The following is a 20,437-nucleotide window of genomic DNA, read 5'->3' as shown; positions in this document are numbered from 1 at the left end:
TCAAGGATTGAAATCACTGTGACCCTCTTATAGTACCTGATATTTTGCACACAGAAGACAGTAAGTAAATGTTACCATCAATAAATAGTACTGACAAACCAATGAAACATTTCTTAAGGTCTTCAACTTTTCGTTTACAATTCTTCTCTTCAAGAACCAGATAACAAAGTTTATTTAAAAATAGAGATAAATAAAACTATAACTTTATTTGGAATGTGATTTAGTACTAGGTGGATTGTCTTCTTGTTCCTTTTTAAAAGCATGTTAAAAACTTTATCTCATTAAGCTTGGCGTCACCCTATATATTAAAAAGGTCACTCTTGGATGTTGAAAACCACTTAAGATAGAATTAAGAAAGCTTATTATCATAATGATTGAGCGGGCACATGTCCTTTTCATCTCTAACTCTTGGGCCTTCAATTTCTTTTTTTTTTTTTTTTCTCAAACATCACTCTGATTCTTTTGTTGTTGTTAGTTTATTAGTTGTGAAAAGTTTCTTCCTTCCTGATTCCTTCAATTTAGACCAATTTGGAAATGGAAAAGTGTGTTAATTTTTTAACAAATCTTTAAGACATGCTTTACTGTATTTTTATTAACCAAGCCAGATGGCTCACAGCAAATTTTCTCTGACATAAGTAATCACAAAAATCAGTTTGGGACACAAATCTGGTATGGAAAGTGGCAAGTATATTCAGTAGAAAAATGCAGTTCACACAAACATATGGATATTTTTACAAGTAATACTGTTACTATTTGGATTTCATTTTATTTTTTTTGTTATAGGCTAAGAACAAACTAAGGACATTTATTTTTCCTGTCCCCCACAACCCCAAACATTCAAGGTCCTTCTCAGCAACCAAAAATTATTTTCTTTTTGCAGTTTGAAGGTTGCAAGAAGGCCTTTTCGAGGCTCGAAAATCTCAAGATTCATTTGCGGAGCCACACAGGCGAGAAGCCGTATTTGTGCCAGCATCCAGGCTGTCAGAAGGCATTCAGTAACTCCAGTGACCGCGCCAAGCACCAGAGGACACATCTGGACACTGTAAGAATGGCAGGAGCTTTCCAACTTCCAGCCTCAAGTCCCGGTGTGAGGAAGTGCCCGTTTGATAGTGGGATGGTGAAGGTGTTTGCTTTATGACCTGCAGGTTATAGGGACAATGCCAAGGGCAGCAGTGAAACCTGATAAAGAGCCAGAAGGGGCCCTGTTTGGTTCTTTCTTTTCCTTTTTCTATATAACAGGTTATCCTAAATATTACAGCTGCTGGGACAAAAGGGTTCATATATAAAGCAGAAGCACTTTAGGGGCTGTTATATATAACAGATTTTAGTACAGAGAATGACTGCTAGAGATTGGACCTTAAAATAAATATTCAGATATCAAGATATATACTAAGATAGATAAGATACTCTATTGCTAGAAACAGGAAGCAATTTTTTTTTTTTCCTATTTTAGTTCTTTTTGTCTTGACATAAGAACGTTGAGACTGGCCTGCTTTTTGAAAGTGAATCTGGCCTTTTGCTTTAGAAACCACCTGGTATTTTCACCTTCAAGTGATCTAAAAAGAATCAGCAAATCTATCCCAAGGGTCCCGTTTCATCACTCTTCCTCTGTGTTAACAGCCACATATCCACTGACATACAACCTATGAGAACAATTTATTTTCATTATTATGCTTTAATTCTCTTAGTGCTGAAAGATTGTGTTCACTTGCTAATGCCCTTTCCATGACTCTGTCTGTTGTTTTCTCAATTATGTTGATTGTCCACCTTTGCATTTCTCAGGTTTTGATGCCATTTTTTCACTTCAGGCTAGGTGGACTATATGTAATTTTAGTTCACTTAACAAAGCCATCAGGGTAAATGTATTATACACATCACAGATCTCTTATCCCACATTCTTGCAAGTAATGTATTCATGACAGTACTTTTTCAGTGTTAACATTCTGATGTCTATTATTAAACTACTTCAGAATTTGAATTTTGAAAAGATACTGTTATTTCTACACACCTTCTCATACATATTTAAGATTCTTCTGATGTTATAGCTGACATATTTATTAAATTTTATATTAGTCGCTATTAGTCATATTGATAGCAGTCATTTTAGCTATATGTCACATAACCTTTCTAAACAGAATTATATCCTAATATACATAATGTGATGGTTTGCCTAGTAAACATCTGAAATATAATTAGAGTAATGTGACTATAAGATGGACCCTTTCTGTTCTAGCTGAATCAAATGCAATGAATTTAGGACCAACAGAATGGAATATTAAATGAATAAATTTGGTGAATAGCAGTATTTTTTAAAAGTAGAAATAGGAAAGAGAATGAATTATGTTTAAATGCCCTATTTTGTATGTCTAAAATGGTCTTGGTAGAATCTCATAAATTTTACAATTTGTCATTAAACTTTATCATGGAAGAATGAACATTCATGAGACAAGATTGTCTTGAGAAATTGCTTCTACTCTAGCTAGTTATCTGGAGTTTGAAAGAACTATTGTGAGGCTAAGTGTTATGGTTCTACAATACCCTTCTTTGCTTGGAGCTAATTTTAGCTAATCAAACCAAGAGCATTTTCTAAAGTCATTTTGAATTTAAAAAATCCCTTTGGAAAACTTTTGAGAAAAGCTACCTAAGATAATAATTTCATGATTCAGTTCAGTGCAGTAGCTTTTAAAACTTAACTGTTTTTTTTTTTTTTTTTAGTATTTCTCCATTAAATCTTTTAAAACCATCATTTTTTTCTTTGAAATCCAAACTACCTTCTTGTTGCTTGAAGAATTTATTATTAAAATTTAGGTCCATATTCCCTTTCATTAAGTACTCCTTATGCTAATAACTCCTTATATTAATACTATCAGAATTTTAGATAAAGTATCTTTCTTCAATTAAATGGATTCTTTACTTCTAGGAAAATGATTTGCCCATAAAGATGACTGAGTCCATAATTCTAACCCTGGAAAGTGTTACTAAATCATTTCTCTATTAGCATCTTAATGTCTAAACAAGGGGAATAATTTTATAGTATAAATGGAAAATAATGAAGAATATAGTTTGATGAAGTGTAACATGCCATTTAAAGCTTAGGTAATCTGAGTTAAAATGACCGGTACACTTGTACCACTTAGACCAATCCTTGGCATTGCTGTTTTGGCACACTGATCCCAGGTGGCTGATAACAAGGGTGAGAGTGAAAGCTAGCTGGGAGGAATGGTCAGTATTCAAGCCTTTTTCAAGAGTATCTCAAAATCAAATCCAAAATGACATTAACCATTTCTTATCTTTCCAACCCAAGTAATGGTGACTATTGTAATAATAATGGCATCAGTTTGTATAATGCATTAATATTCCCCCCAATTTTTATGTACATCATCTCTAATGCAAAACATGAACTTATGTGGTCATAACATGACTGCCAATAAAGATGTTGGCTTATTTTCCCCCAGGCAGGAAAGGGAAGACTAGGGGAAAAAAACTGTGTGAACCCAGGAAAGATTCCCAGGTTAAAGAAAACCTTTGTTTACCAAATGGAAACATCTTGGCAGATGACTTCAGCCCATAATTGGCTCATCATTTTGCAGAAACTGTGACTTATTGAGAGGCTGGTTCATCCATTGTTCATTGTTAGATCCCTGATATGTGATACAATGTCTAGCACATTATGGAAGCAAAAGAGCTGCTGAGTGATTCATTCATTCAATCAGTCAGTTAGTCAATGAACAAACACATCAGATAATCAAACTTAGAATTCAGATTAGGATTGTCAAACTAAATTATATATTCATGACTTTATCTTGTTCTTGGAATAAAAATTAGCAACAATAGCAATAAGAAAGTGAAACACATATATGGTTTTTAGAACGCAAATAATAGAATTCACACAAATGTTGGCCTACAAAATGACCAGCAAGTGCATGAAAACAGGAACAAGATATAAATCATAAGGAAAACAACCTGAATTTTGGGGGGAGTGGGGTTGGTCGATAGAATAGCATGTTTCTAAAGTGAGAACTCTATTGTAGAGACAGTTTCAGTTCTCTTCCTCACATTTCGCCTCATGTAGGCACAAATTTAATATCTTACCAGATGAGATACTAAGTAGATGAGTGACAGCTAATACATCTTATAAACGCAGTTAATCTTGTAGGGTTTTTTTTTCACTTCTTAAGAAAGTTTTTATTTATTCTACAGTATAAAAGTCACATTCTCAAACCTTTGGTTTGAATTTAGTTGTTACAGTAGGAATAGTTGCTAAAATTTGAATCAATGTGTAATGCTCTCATTCAGTCATTCCTAATTATCATGTACCAATCACCAGGGTCATAAAAATAAAAAAGATTCTAGACTCTGTCTTGGGCTCCACACCTTACATCTCTCAGGTGCATGGGCGAATTGGAATAGCCAGAACTTGTTTTCTTTCTCGTCGTGCTCAGCTAAGGACTTATTCACCTAATCTAGGCTTAACAGCAGGACTCCTCTGCAACTAATAATATTAATGTTTCTTTGGCTGATTTTTCATGTGTCTGTTGTTTGAAACCTGCTGTCTTCTACTTACTTTCCACTAATTTTCCCTTTTAATTCTCTCCCTCTCTCTTTCTGAATCAGGTTTCTTCTGAAACATTACCAGTCTTTTCTGGACTTTTCTACAGCTTCTTTATACCTGAACTCTTAAAGAATATGTGTTTCCTAATTTCTGACAGTACCAGAGATTGTTTTCAGGGGAACATAATTGTAAGTATGACTGGAGATACTAATAATTTTCATATTGAAAAATGCCACAGGAGGTTTCGTGGCAAGAGGGCATTCTGTAGCAGTCTTTTAAAAATCTTCAAAGATAAGCCATCTCTTTGTTTCTTGAAAGTTTATTCTTCTCTTTGCTTTGATGCAAACTTACTGGGCTTTCTAATTAAAATGCATGAGTATCACATAGCAATTCACATCAATCAGTTGGCAACAGTTCATACTCTGAAGTCAGTAGTCTTTGAGTAAATCTTCCTCAGTTACCTTTATGATTTAACCACAGCTCTTTCTTTCTTTCTCATTTAGAAACCTTATGCTTGTCAAATTCCGGGATGCACCAAACGCTACACAGACCCAAGTTCCTTAAGAAAGCATGTGAAGGCACATTCTTCCAAAGATCAGCAAGCAAGGAAAAAGGTAATTTTAAATGAAATTTTATCCAGCCAGGAAAAGCACATTTAAATTCCTCTTGCAGCACTGGGAGCTTCTATGGGACATTGGTAGTCCTAATGCTTCTCAAAGTGTAACATATTTTTGACTCTGAGTAGAGAAGTCTTTCATGAAGTAGTAGCAAGGCTGTGATTTTCATAATTGATGTAATCAGATGTGAATTTCTAGGGAGGATTTGTATAATAGAAGTTGATGAAATTAGTGAAAGTCACCAAAACTGGAAAGTAACAAAATAAAGTCCAAATTGTTAAAGAAAATTGAATTGGGAAAACAACACAACAAATACTCTTTCTGGTGATAAGTGCTTAATAAATATCAATACAAAACATAAAATATCAATTGGCTAAAATTATTAGCTCTGACGAAGACGGTAGGATGAGTATATAGACAGCATTGTTCCCTTTAAGCTTAGGAAAAACACGTTTCTATATAGGTACTATATATGAAAGTCTGAGAAAAAAATTGAACCTAAAATCACTTTTGACATCACTGAGGGCTTAGTGCATCTCTCAGAGTTCTTAGAAGCTGTAGTATCTCTCAGATTTGGAAGAAATGTTAAAGATCAACCTGCCAACCCACTTGACTTATCCTCCTGACTTCATAAGCAGCAAGTGGTTGACAATACTGTTCTTTAACATCTTGAGAAACAAAGAACTTACTACCTTTCAAGGCATTTTCTTTTTCTTTTTTTAAATTTCTATTTATATAATGTTCCAAAACAGGCAAAATTTTGAAAGTGTTTTAGAAATTCTGATACAAGGAAAACAGTAGAAAAGTTCAAGGAAGTCATGAACAACATTTAGTATAGTACTGGAGGCAGGGAGGCAGAGGAGTACAGCGAAGGGAGCATGCCACAGGAGGCTCATGAGGTGGCATATTGCATTTGTTAATTGCATGGTTTGAATTGTAAATATACGTTCAGTTCAGTTCAGTCGCTCAGTTGTGTCCAACTCCTTGCGACCCCATGAATCACAGCACGCCAGGCCTCCCTGTCCATCACCAACTCCCGGAGTTCACTCAGACTCACGTCCATCGAGTCAGTGATGCCATCCAGCCGTCACATCCTCTGTCGTCCCCTTCTCCTCCTGCCCCCAATCCCTCCCAGCATCAGGGTCTTTTCTAATGAGTCAACTCTTCTCATGAAGTGGCCAAAGTACTGGAGTTTCAGCTTTAGCATCATTCCTTCCAAAGAATACCAGACTTTGTAAATTTTTGGAACAAAAAGTATGTTCTGATTATGGCAGAAAATATGTTGACCTGACCTGACCTTGTTTTTTCACTTGTGTTTAGATGGGTACTTAATTCATTTAAGAGTCCTTCATAACAAATTTAAGGGAAGTTTAAGACTAAACTTATTTCAAGTGACTGAACAGTGTTGTTCAGTTGCTAATTCGTGTCCTACTCTTTGTGATCCCATTAGCACACCAGGCTTCCCTGTCCTTCACTGTCTCCTGGAGTTTGCTCAGACTCATTTGCTCAGACTCATTGAGTCAGTGATACCTATGATCTCCTATGGTTTTATTAAACTCTATGCTATGGTTTTCAGGTCACCATGGCATCAAGCTAACCAGAATCTTTCATTCTTTTATGATTTATAGGGATTTAGTTCTTTTATTTGGGGATATGCTCTGTAACCTTTTTGTTACTTGAGCTTTTTCTTCCTTGGGAGGTAAAGGCCAGTTGAGGGCTCATATATGGAAATAATTTGGCCTCTCCACTGTGAGTTAGAAAAATGTCCAGTTAGAAAAATTTGATAAAAGTTCTTTTGTAAAATAGATATTCTTAATGGCATACAAGCCCACTGTTATAAGTCAGTTGTTAAAATTATTTATTTTTCCTCTGTAAATATAGTTGAAAGTGAAAGTGTTAGTCACTCAGTCATGTCTGACTCTTTATGAACCCATGGACTGTAGCCCGCCAGGCTCTCTGTCCATGGAATTCTCCAGGCAAGATACTGGAATACATAGCCATTCCCTTCTCCAGGGGATCTGCCATACCCAGGGATCTAACCATTGTCTTCTGCACTGCAGGCAGAGTCTTTACTGTCTGAACCACTAGAAAAGCCCACATAAGTAAAGTTAAATCTCTTTCATTGGAATCCCAGTCAACTGATAATAGATGATCATTATCAACATGTCATAATAGATGGTCATTCAACATGGATTGGAATATGTTCCTATATTTTAAAACAGCAAAGGAACTAAGTGAATTAATGATAAGAATAAAGTTGTAAGAAGGATGTTTAATATTCTTAAAATAACACACCATGTTTATAATGACATACTGTTAATTGCTTAGGAGGACCACTGTCTAATGGTTTTTGTCATTATCCATGTGTATCTTATAAACTTGAAATAATTAGTTGTGTTTCTTAAACAAAAAATCCTCTTGCTGAGTTTCTTCCCCCTAAATCTGACCATTCTCTACCTCCAAGTTGTCCCAAATGTATGAGGTTTTACTGTATCAGCAAATTTGTTATAAGATTCAAGAGCACCTTCATAGAGAATAACAATTGTCATGGACATGACAGAATATATGTCTCACACGTAGACAAATAAGCAGTAATATGATATTCAACCCAAGAGAGTAACCTAGGTTGGCAGTAGGTATGAAAACATAATGCAATATTTTTAGAAGTTGTTAATAGCTTATATTGCTCAAACACAGAGTATTTCAGCTTCTTTATAAGGGAAGAGTAGTTTTGATTCTGCGAAAGATGTTTGAAGCACTAATTTAAAGAAGATAATCAGATCTTAAGACTATAAATTTGTAAACAGTTTTTAAGAACCTTTAATAGACAATCTGGATAAAAGGATATACTTTCAAGGGGCAGAATTACAATCTAACGTCAAATATTACAATATTCTCTTAATTTTGTCTTATGTAAAATGAGGTATTATCACTCCAGTGATTCAGCTTTTGTTGTTCACTCTTTCCTGCAAGTGACTGAACTGGATTTGGCCAACTTTATTTGCTTAGTCCTTAGTGACAAGTTTACTGTGTTTACTTTCCAAATTTTAACCTGGCCTTTTAATCTGAAGATTTAAAAAATCCTGTGTGGATCTTTGAAGGACTAATTCATGGAAATTAAAATGATGAAAGTTGCTCTATCCAATAAAAAGAGGTAATGTCACTCCCAGGAAAAGCAGTGCTAATAAACCTGAAATCCGTCAATCCACAGTTTCAAACCTTGCACCGGTGTATTGGTGTGTAGTATTTACATGTAGACTGTTACTAGACCTCGGAGAGATTCTAATTACTAACGCACATCAGGGCTTGGTATTTGGAGTATTTCCTGGCAGCAATGATTTAAAAAAGTAAGAAACAATAACCCTTTTAAAGCAGAATTAAGATTATTTACGACTTTAATTAAAAATTGAAAATTGGCATTATTTCAAAAAGCCTTTACAAAAATGTGAATTCATCAAAAATAACCATAAAAATTCCAAGGTGATAAAGGCACAGTGGAGTAATGGTCCCAGCCCTAGGGAATTGTTTTGTTGAAAAGAATAAAACTCTTTTCTGTCACACCCTGTTAGTCATGGACTCCTTTAATATACCCTGCCTGCCTGCCTGCCTCTAATCCTCTTTTCAACCTCCCCCTGGACACTAAATGACATTATTTTGGTCTTAACATGGCTGGCTTTATGAAGCCTTTCTCTGAAATCATGGCCAGTGACAAGCCACCCTCACCCGTAAGACAAATGTTTATTAGGAGGGGTAGAGATCTCGCTAGTGATGCCCTGGTCATGGGCATGGGGCCCTTTCCCACACCTGTTAGATCCTACTGAAAACCAAGAACCTGAAAACTCAGCTAAATATTATTCAAGCTGTGAAAACAAAGGAAAAAGAAAAAAAACCTCTTCTGCAAAAGAATTGAGATGATTTGGCTCATTGCATGCAGAGTAACTTTTCTCTTTGTCTGATGTGTGCACACCCACACATCCCATCAGCTGATGTACAGACTTTTTCCATAGAATGTGCTTTGCAGATCTTGAGTCCATTAAATAGAGGGCTACACAGATAAATGAGTAGCAAAATACTCAAGTCACCAGCTATGGTCTCCAGTGAGAATAGAATTCAGTCTACAGAGCAGAAGGCAGAATCTGTCCTTCAATTTTGTCTGATAATGAGTGGGGAAGTAAGAAAAGACTAAGACAATAAGCCACTTGAAATTCTCCTCAAGGCTGTGAGCTTTGTTAGAAATTTTCAGTTTCACCTTGCAAGTGCCATAAGCAGGGAGGTTTCCTTCAACTCTGGCCTGCTATCCAAATGGACTTTTAAAAAGTGAATGGAAAGAATACTTGGCCAAAAGTTAGAGATGACGTGAATCCTTTGTCCATTTCACACTTCCACAAAGATTCCAAACTTTGGGTGTGATTTATTAAATGTTTGTGAAACATTCACCTTTGACCCACTGTAGTTAACTTTCACTTTTGTGATCTCAACACTGGCTGTTTTAAACCAAGCAAGTGTAGCATTTGAAGTGTATGTGAATACAACATGTATATGTATTTTCTACTTGGAGAACAGCTCTATATAGCTTTCTGGCTGAAATAGAATTGCTTATTTAATGCAACTCTCTTCATGTAGAACTGGTAATACTCTGGAATCTGCTCAGAGCCACCAGCACCCCATATATACTCAAAACGATAAACAATTTCATTAAATACAACATAGGCTCACCTTGTTTTGTGCAGTTGTTGAAATCTTCAAAAAGCTATGTGGAAAAAATACTTTTTCCCCTAAATGAAAGCATGTATAGAAGAGTTAGTGGGACTTAACTTTTTCTATCAGTTATTTTGTGTCATCATCTACATGGCATATGGAATATACAGATGAAGTACACAGTCAGAGGTCCTCCTAGATTTTGACAGTCTTTTTTTCCTTCATCCTTTCTCCTCCTTCCTTCCATTTTTTCCTGCTCAGGAATAAATTAAGAATCACTCTAACTCTCAATGGAATGTCAGTCATAGACACATATTATAGACATAACATTTCAAGATGAACTGGTAGCTTCTCTTCTTCCACTCACATTTAGCAAATCATATTGGAATTTGAGTAAAACTGATGTTATTACAGCAATGACATTAAAATGGCACTGGTGTGTGTGTGTGTGTGTGTGTGTGTGTGTGTGTGTGTGTGTTTGAGTCACTTATTAACTTTTCTACTTAACAGTTGTTGCTGACAGATTACTTACATTACACCTCCAAATGATGGTGAGACATATTACCTGCCTGAATGTCCTGATGTCTCAGTTGAGGGTAACAGATTTCAAGAAAGGCACTAGGTATGCTTTTGTAAAATGAACAATTTCAGTTCAAAATAGTGATGCTAACTAATAACTAAATGTAAATGAAAAAAAAAAGCCAAGTTAACCCCCAGTTGATAATACTGATTTGGAGTTGAAACCAGTTGCCTGGAGACTTCTTTTTAAAGCAGATCCAATATGAAACCAGCTGTGCTTTTGAGAACATTTTAATGCTACATGATGATTGGAGCCAATGAAAAGGAATTGAAAATTCACATTTGGTGATGGAAAGTGGAAGGGTAGAGATGGTTGTCCATGAGAGTAAATAGATAGTTAGAAAAATATTCTGTTCCTTTCTGGAGAGATCAGAGAAACTGTCTTCGGCCTTGTGAATACAGAAAAATAAATACTCGCATCTCTGAGCCTAGCTCAGTGTCTTTTTTAGCCCTTAAAGCAGTGTTTCCCAAAGTGTTTTCTCTAGAACACAATCTACAGAATCTTATCAGGTAATTCTTTTAGAAAGTTGTTTGTTATCATATAAACTTGGGAATGCTGAGTTGAATAATATTCAATGGATTCCCTCTTGTAAGAGTTCTCAGAGCTTTAGATACACCAATATTCCAGACGGAAAAAAAACATTAATTCGATTGATTTAATTCAATATTACTTGGCCAACAAAACAATCTTCTTTTTCTTCTAGAACATCTTATCAAACTACTCTTCTGTAAATTATTTGAGAAATACATTCTCAAGTAATTTATTCCATTCAACAAATATTAAGCACCTACTGTGTGTTAAGCATTGGATTAGGCCCATGAATGCAAGTGTGCATAAGACAGACATATTCTTTGTCCTCATAGAGCCAAACTATCTTGATGAAATCCAGCAATAATAAAAAAGATGAACAAAAAATAATATAAACATAGGCAAGGAAGCAGTGAGGAAGTTGACATGGAGGTAAAAGAGGGGGAACTGTTGAGGTGAGATGGTCAGAAACACATTCAAATGACCACTTTAGAAATGAGAAAACTATTGCCTGCAAAAAAATTTAAAACTCTGCTTAAGTTGAAATATTGTACCTTTCTGTTTGAGCTTCTTTTAAAAGATTCTACTGCTGAGAGCATAGCAGTAGATGTCAGAATCATCTTACTTTGTTGTAGTTAAACCTTTTGGCAGCCTTTCCTCAGTTGGCATGAGAGGAACTGGATGCTAGACAACGAAAAGCATTACTTGTATCTCCCACCTGAAAAAATGACTCATAGGCAGCATTTCAGGCCACAGGGTTGCAAAGAGTTGGACGTGACTGAAGCAGCTGGGCATGCATGCACATGCACGAGCAGTCAGCATAAGTAGCAAGTGAGACCCTGCATCAGCTCTGGGATTTAAAAACAAGTGAGAACTAACTTGCCCTCTTAAAGATTACGTTCCAGCGAGAATGCAAGGAGACATGTGCTCTGTGCAGTAGGAGAAATGCTGTGATTAAAGTCACACAGAGCGTTTCTGGAACAGTGTGTCTGGGAGTTCCTTTGTGACTGATAGACGCTCTTAAAGTGAAGTTTTAGTCTCTCTTATTTGAAAGAAATGGGGAGATCTATAGAGTTCTACATTGTTCTTGATTTTATCACAATTCTTTGTCATGTGTGGCACAGTAGTTTTAGTTCTATTCCCCTTGAAAAGTCTTAATTAGAAAAAAAAAAAAAATTAGGAGTATGTGGCAGAGCTCTGGCCAACTATGTAAAGAATGAGGGCCTTAAGACAGGTGCTTCAGTGAGCAGTTCAGGCTGTACGGTGCCTAGCACAGCCACCTTATAGAGATGGTTCCTAGATAATTGCTTTTTTTTGATTGATTGACAGAAACCTTCCAAGCTTCTCCTTTCCTTTCTCTTATTAGATTCTGAGGATTCTTGATCAAAATGATTTTGTAATAAAAGCATTTATTTCAGACTTTCTGCTGCCTAAACATTATGTCTTACGATATCATGACAGCTCATCAGGCCCTCCTCGGTTTTGTTCTTTGTCTCCACTTCTGAAGAACTGGTCCCTCGTGCAATTACAGCTTCCCCTGCTAGTTCTCTCTTGTCTTTCCTCTTCAGATTCGGTTGAATTTTGTCTTTGCTACCCATGAGTAATATTTTTCTATTTGTTTGTATCATGAGCTCTAAAGATTCACTTTCAGGTGACTTTACACAGGGGCTTGGATAAGCCTAACGTGAAAACTTTTCATGTGGATACTGGGAAGATGGCTGGGTCTCAAGAGTAGTTTCTGGATTGGATGTCAGAAGGTATGGGCTTCTTCTTTGCAGTACCATGAATTGCTCCTTGACTTTGCTTAAGTTACAGTCCCCCTGTTTTTCCATTTCCCCATCTTCATAGCTATCTTGAACAGCAAACATAGGGCCTCAAAGGTGAGAGGGTAACCATCTTGGTAGAAAGTGTTACACCTACCTGCAATCCAGGGTGGTCTATTGTGAACAACAACAGGACAGTAATGTCCTTGGAAATATTTTTCTTTGTAAGAACTGAATATTCTTGTAGATGAAGACCTCTTTCAGTGATGACTAATAGCTAGTTTCTGTAGGTCATATGGATGCTTGGATGGTGGTACAAAAATGATCCAGAAGAAGGAAAGGAAGTTGAGACCTAAACCAGAGGGAATTAAAATTAAACTTGAATCTGCAATGCTTGGTTCTATTCAGAGATTACCTGGGGTCCATGGACCGTAGGGGAATACATGGATGAGTGGGTTCTAGAAAGTCCATGAAATCTCAGAAATTATGTAAAATGTATTTTTCTAAGGAGAAACCCCATAGATTTCACTGACTCTCCAAAATTAAGACTTCTTGATGATAAAAGAGAGAGAACCCCTCCCACCACCACCGCCATACACACACACGAAGGAACACAGCAGACACTCTGGGAGGTGTGTTATATGTCTGTTACCTTGGTTGCAGTTATGATATCACGGGTGTTTGCATAGGTCCAAACTCATCAAGTCGTACATATTACATATGTGCAGTTCCTTGTATATCAATTATACCTCAATAAAGCTGTTATTAAAAAAAAAAAAAAAGACTCTCTGAGCCAAAAGAAATGTAAGATACCTAGTGACTTTTTCACCTGGCTTTAATTGTAATAAACCCCCACAACTTTGCCCACCTAAGAAGGATCTATGCTTCTTATGTGCTGGAGGATTGACTCCTACTTACCCTACATTTACTGTGTGTCGATATTTTGATAAGTGCTTGTGAATGCAAAAATGGTAAGATAGGCTCCTTTCCCTTGAGGCAATCAGAGATGTTAAAGGTGGATTTTGACAGATGGTGGGCTGATTGTATAGCTGGTGAATTCAAGTGTGGGGAGTAGGGTGCAATAGATTAATGGAGGAGTCTAAAGCAGTTGTACCAGATAGGATGGTGTGTGGTTTTACAAGACTATAGAGACCTGGACAAGGATAGTGGCAGTTGAGAGAAAAATGAGTTGACAGGAAGTGGTGATGGATTGGATGCCAGAGATGAAGGGTAGAGTCAGGATGGTACCAGGGTTTCTACTTCCAGGACTGGAGGAGCAGCCCACAGGTGAAATTTCTTCTTTCTCAGGGAAACCTCAGTTCTGCTTTTAAGGCCTTTTCAGCTGATTGGATTAAAAATTGATTAGAAATGTTAATCACTTCTAAAAATTTACCTAGATCAGTGTTTTGTTGCATAACTGGGGAGGGAAAGGCTAGCCAAACAGACATGTAAAACTGACCATCACACCCACAAAATAAAATACATTATGTTAAAATTTAACTGAGGCTACTTTATTTGAAGGTGATATTAGTGACAAAAACAGAGCCTGGTAAAACTCAAAATATAATTTATTTTAGCGCAAATTAATTATTCACTAGGAAAACATAAGGAAATTAATTATCAGATATACTAATCTTACTCCCTTTTACTATACCAGTGATGATTCAAAGCAAATTAGTTCATGCAATTAATTTATAGATAGCATGCTGAAAGAGTAGAGGAGGATTATACTTTAAGCAAATAACCAGATGCTTTTTTAAACATGTATTCTGTGTTATGGGCTTCCCTAGGAGACCAGGGTTCAATCCCTAGGTGGGAAAGATCCCCTAGAGAAGGAAGTGGCAACCCACTCCAGTATTCTTGCCTGGGAAATCCCATGGACAGAGGAGCCTGGCAGGCTACAGTTCATGGGTTTGAAGAGTCAGACATGACTTAGCAGCTTAAACAGCAACAATTCTGTGTTATATATCAGAGAACTTACAAAATCATACAAGTTTATCGTATGTTAACTTTTAATTCAATCATTTTTGTCATAAGTTTATATCATATAATGTTTGTTAATACAGTGTGTTTTTATCATATTAAATGAAATAATGACAGTAAAATGCTTACCACGGTGTCTGGCATGTTATACATGGCCACTAAGGGTTAACTAGTACTACTATAATTACATCATGTTGTCTACTAAGGGTTGCTAAGAGAGAAGACAAGTTATTGTTGAAATTTTAGTAAGTTGTTTTTCTCCGCTTGAGACTTCTCCATTAATTTATTTTACCCTCAAAGGGATTTTAGCTGTTTAAAAACAAAGGAAACTGAGATCATAACACAATTGTGAATTGTTTATATATCTATTTTGCTTTTTCTTCATACTAGAAACACATTTGTGGTCTTATTTGTGTGTTTTAAAATCTTTACTAGACAAACTTACTGGAGAGAGTCCATGTCTTTTGGTTGAAAATCCCTACCACTTGTCAGTTTTCCTGTGGATAGTGTTATGTGAATGGGAAATGGGTAAATATAGATTTCATACAGGAGAGTTTTCCTGTTATATCCACTTTAGACCTTGTTGTTGTTGTTTTGAATTTGCCTCTGTTAAACTCTTCTCACTGGTGGAATCTGGGTAATAACAGCCATCCTGTGGGTATGTGGTCGCTGCTAGTGAGGAAACACATGCCCAGTGCTTGCTGAGGTCCTGTATGAGACGGAGCTCCATCCTTGGAGGAGGTAGCTGCGGCCACAGGGATGGGAGTTAGAAATGCTATTACAATAGAGAAAAATACCTTGTCATCATCCTTTTCTGCTGGGGAAACTGGCTTTTATTAGTGGTGTGTGGGTGTGTGCTAAGTCACTTTGGTCATGTCTGACTCTGCGACCATAAGGACTATAGCCTGCAAGGTTCCTCTGTCCATGGGATTCTCCAGGCAAGAGTACTGGAGTGGATTGCCATGCCCTCCCCCAGGGGATCTTCCCCACCCAGGGATTGAACCCACATCTCTTACATCTCCTGCATTGGCAGGCAGGTTCTTTACCACTAGCACCACCTGGGAAGCCCCTTTATTAGTGGTGCACAGAGGCAAAAGTCAGACGATAGCAAGAATTTTCTAAGAGGAGAAGAGACTTTTCCTGCCTCAGCTGGTTTATTTGAATTTGTACTTGAAAAGTTAGGGGAACTTGACGAAGGATCTTTGAGCCTTCTGCAGGGCACCACTTGAGTTGCTCATCAAGCAGAATCCAATCTCGGTGATTCAGTTGTTTTAATAATGATGTGATAACAGTGTTAATCTTATTTTGCCTACATTTAATACTTTAACATTTCAGAGCTATATTGTATACATTATCTTATTTTATTCTTCTGGCTGTTAGAGTCAAGATGACTTCAAGATGGCTCTTTTTTTAAACCTCTGCTCTCTGTAGTGTGTTTCTGAGAAATGAGAAAGTTTAGAAGTGGAAAGGGAGCTCAGTATGATGCCAAAGGTGGTATGCTGTTTTCCTACAAGACCTACAGAATGTACTCCAGAATTAGCTAGTACTGCCTGATGCAAAGCCTTCCATTAAGTCTTGACATACTGTTCGCAACCTTGGCGTTCCACAGAGCATTTTGGAAAAAGATTATTGTGCTACTCGGCAATCCAGACCCCTCTTTATAGACTGTAGCAGAGTGTCATGTGACATCTTAAATGCTCACTGTTTCTGTTGTTTGTTGAGTCCTAACTCTTCAGTTAACTGTCAGGGCTCTTCTTTTCACTGGAATAGAAAGATGCTTTTCCTCTTTCTGGGGATGGGTGCTTGCTGTGCTGCCACTGCACAGGGTCAGCTGTGGGCACAGCTGTAGTCCATTGGAATTGTGAGTCCTTAGATGGAACCTCATCCTCCCTGGAGTCCAGTATGGGGAATCACGTTCAAAAAGTCCCAAAAGATGTTCATAAAGTCCCTTCATGACATCTTCAGCTTTCTGATTTTTAAGACAATCTTTTTGTTGTTGTTGTTATTTAGTAAGTCTAGTCCAAACATTCTTTATATAATTAAGTGAAAAATCTGCCTTGGTGGAACACCCACACAGAAGCTCTAGTTCTCTCTGCCAAGGATGCATCTTTGTTCCCATTAATGACCTTACTGATGTATGTAGAATTTCTGCATTCAAATTCCTGTTATCCTACAACTTTTACTTATTACCCATCTTCTGGATTTTTAGTGTATGGATTGCATGACTTTCTGTTCTCTTCATTTCATTAATGTCACAGAAACCAGTTTCAGGGAGAGTCACAGGAGACGGCAGTGTCATTTCCTGGTTATTGCGGCAGCATTGAACTGAAGAGGTTGACAGGGAGCAGATGTTTAAAGATAAACTGTGGTCAGATTTCTGATGTAGAAAGATAGTTATGGTGGGAATATGGGGCATGAAGTAGGGACCTAGGATGAAAGGAGATAAGACAGTTAGGTTGGATTATTGTTGTTAATCAATTTTGTTTAGATACCATGGCTCATGCAGTTATGACCATATCCAGCAGGGCTATCATCAGTTCAGGGTTTCTCAGTCTTCTCCAAAATGCTATCATTATCTCAGGTTCCAAAAGGCTATCATGAGAGACTTTGTTAAATAAGTTGTTGAATTGTAGGCTCATTATATGTGTGGCTTTCACCTAATGGTATCTAAAAAGGAAATAGGAATTCTCTAGTTGTTCTCAATAACCCCATCCTAGACCCCATTGACTTTCTTTCTTTTGAAAGAAACTAACCTTATCTTATTTCTAGAATCTTTCCAAGCATAAAGTTTAAGCATTCTGGTTATCAGTTGTATTTCCCGACTGAAATTTGAGGTATAGATTTCTGTTTCTACATTTTTCTGGGTCTTGTCTCTCGGTACTTTCTCAGAACATACTTTTATAATCAGGCTTACAAGTGTTTTTGGTAGCAGAGTTAGTGTGACATTAGAATTCTGAATCCTCTGAATGGCTAGTGGCCTCTCTTGCGGTCTTCTCTCCTATACTAGACCTTGCTCTCCTCTCTCACTCTACTTCTGGCAATCATGTTTCTCATAATCTTCATTTGGTTCTCCCAGATATAGGAAATATAGAATCCAGGTAGTAGCAGAATTGTGATATAGTTGATCACAGTGGCTTAACATTGCTATATATCTTTCTGTATATTATTTTTCTATCTTATATAAACATGGGGCTCCTTTTACTCAGTAGTAAAAATCACTAACATGAGGAGCTTTTGTCACTCAACGTGAGGCAAGAACATCATTGGTCTCTGAAAAAGGAGGCTCAAAACAGAAAACATAAGTAAAGAGGTGACAGAACGTGTCAGGCAAGAAGCTGTGATTCACAGCAGTGCTTTGGACTAGGCTAGCACTCAAGCCCCAGCTGTAGGTAATATTTAATCAGTATGGCTTTTGAATAGAATTGGTAGTAAAGGGACATCATCAATGTTTTCTCGTTTGTACATAAGCAGATGCAGAAGTCAGGTTTCATTTCTTTGTACTCAAATTAGCAATCAAGGATGATCCATTCCCCTGCTCTTTTAAAAAAATCTTGTATCTTCATATGGAAAAATGTCAAAAACGAGTTCCCCAATTTTCAAGTCATACTCAGACACATTAAGGTACCCTCAACCTTGGCGTAAATGAACAGAGGAACCTCATGTTCATAATGATTTCCCCACCTCCCATCTCTATCCCAGTTATGAGCCCCCTCCCTCCCCAGAATATTAAGCTTGAAATTAATTAGAGATTTCAACACAGCAAAACACTCATGAACTCAACACCACTTATGTCTCTTCAACCATCAGTGATGGCAAAAAGAAGTGAATTCGCATTGAAAACATCTAGTAATAATACAATGGGTGCAGTTACCCGTTTTTATTCTTTTCCCTTATAAAATAAAAGCTTAAGGGAAGTGGGAAGAAGAACAATAAGAACCATTTGATACTCATGTAGCATAGTTTACTGGCCATTTTCACACCGTTTTACCTCTCTAATCTTCACAATTATACAAGATCAGTGTTAGAATTATTATTGTAATCCCATTTTAGAGATGAAAGACATAAGCCTCAGAGAAGCTAAGTGTCTGTACAAAGCACTCTCAGTAAGTAGAAGTTACTCCAGCTAAGTTGTTCTGACTCCACGTCTGGTGCGCCTTTGACTCTGCCATTCTTACTGTGGGCTGTCTTGAGTTTCCAACATGGGAAATTTTGTAACTTGTCGACAAGTTCTTAGCATGAGGATCATTCTGAGAAGCTCTGTAGTAGCCTTCTCTTAGAAGATGGTAGCTGGGCCCCTAACTGAAGCCCTGGGGCCCCCATGCTTTGGAGTGCCTTCCTTAAAATTTCCAAACCCTTTTTTGGTGACTGGGCCAGCAGTACCGTCCAGGTAGGGAACCCTGAACCCAGATTGGCACCCATAGTGTTGCCAGCCCTCACTTCTCTCCTTCAAGGCATTCTCTCACCCTCTACCATATATATGGGGTCAACTAGGTACCCTAATGAGCTTTTGGACAGATGCCTTTAGGCTCTTCCTGAGGCCTTATAGGCTAGACCAGATTCCAAGAGGGCAGATCATTCGTGCTGGCTAACGTGACATTTCTTTCGCTGAATTACCTGAGATTGGCTCTCAGTGTGATGCTACATACTGATCTGGGGTGATTCAAATGGATTATATTGACAGGAACCCGGCAAAAATATTTTTCCCAGTGTTCTATACATCCTGGGGATGGTCTAATAATTGGCAGGAACGGTAAAGCATCGGAGATTTTACCCTAGGTACAGGGTAATAAATTAGCCTGCTACAGTTTCATAGAGGCTGGCAGAAGACACACACTTCCTGGTCAGAGACGAAGGTGAGGTTACTACTCACAGCAGTAGCAGTAGCCAGAGTGTCATCTTTTTCTTACGCAAGTTTCTTAAGTCCGAGTTCCCACAAGGTGACATGAAGAAAACTCAGTGGATTGTGTTACACAAGGGAAGTTCTGAGCTTCAGTTCAGTCGCTCAGTCGTGTCTGACTCTTTGCGACCCCATGAATCGCAGCACGCCAGGCCTCCCTGTCCATCACCAACTCCCGGAGTTCACTCAGATTCACATCCATCGAGTCAGTGATGCCATCCAGCCATCTCATCCTCTGTCGTCCCCTTCTCCTCCTGCCCCCAATCCCTCCCAGCGTCAGAGTCTTTTCCAATGAGTCACCTCTTCCCATGAGGTGGCCTAAGTACTGGAGTTTCAGCTTTAGCATCATTCCTTCCAAAGAAATCCCAGGGTTGATCTCCTTCAGAATGGACTGGTTGGATCTCCTTGCAGTCCAAGGGACTCTCAAGAGTCTTCTCCAGCACCACGGTTCAAAAGCATCAAATCTTCGGCGCTCAGCCTTCTTCACAGTCCAACTCTAACATCCATACATGACCCCTGGAAAAACCATAGCCTTGACTAGATGGACCTTAGTTGGCAAAGTAATGTCTCTGCTTTTGAATATGCTATAGGGAACCCAAATCTTTTCTGCCATTCAAAAGTAGAGTGTTCCTGTGAAACCTTTCATAAACAGAAATGGTATAAAGCAGAGAAGCAATTACACATCTTGCTAACAGATGCTCAAAATAAATGGAGATAAAGAATAGATGTTCATGGATGGAGATCAATGCTATGGAGGCTTGATGGTGAGATTCTGAGTAGTGTAGTTCCCGGCGAGGGAGGTTGGTGGTGCCTCTCTCG

General features: G+C 37.7%; 1 protein-coding gene and 1 long non-coding RNA gene across 4 annotated transcripts in view; one reads left to right on the top strand and one right to left on the bottom strand.

Annotated features, from left to right (window-relative positions):
* Positions 1-20,437, top strand: part of GLIS3 (GLIS family zinc finger 3) — a 490,017-nt gene that overhangs the window by 368,858 nt on the left and 100,722 nt on the right. For all 3 annotated transcript variants that reach the window (XM_042243409.1, XM_042243410.2, XM_060409420.1), the window contains 2 exons: positions 881-1,042; positions 5,056-5,166. In XM_042243409.1, the coding sequence (XP_042099343.1) occupies positions 881-1,042; positions 5,056-5,166 (273 nt within the window). The remainder of the gene's footprint in view (positions 1-880; positions 1,043-5,055; positions 5,167-20,437) is intronic.
* Positions 14,729-19,899, bottom strand: LOC132659177 (uncharacterized). The gene is made up of 2 exons (XR_009599236.1): positions 19,592-19,899; positions 14,729-17,148 (listed from the first exon to the last, which is right to left on the bottom strand). It is a non-coding gene; the product is annotated as an uncharacterized LOC132659177 (long non-coding RNA).

This window comes from Ovis aries, chromosome 2 (assembly GCF_016772045.2).
Source record: "Ovis aries strain OAR_USU_Benz2616 breed Rambouillet chromosome 2, ARS-UI_Ramb_v3.0, whole genome shotgun sequence".
NCBI classification, from domain to species: Eukaryota; Metazoa; Chordata; class Mammalia; order Artiodactyla; family Bovidae; genus Ovis; species Ovis aries.
Note: the sequence above shows the minus strand (reverse complement) of the source record. Positions and strands in the feature narration are given on the sequence as shown.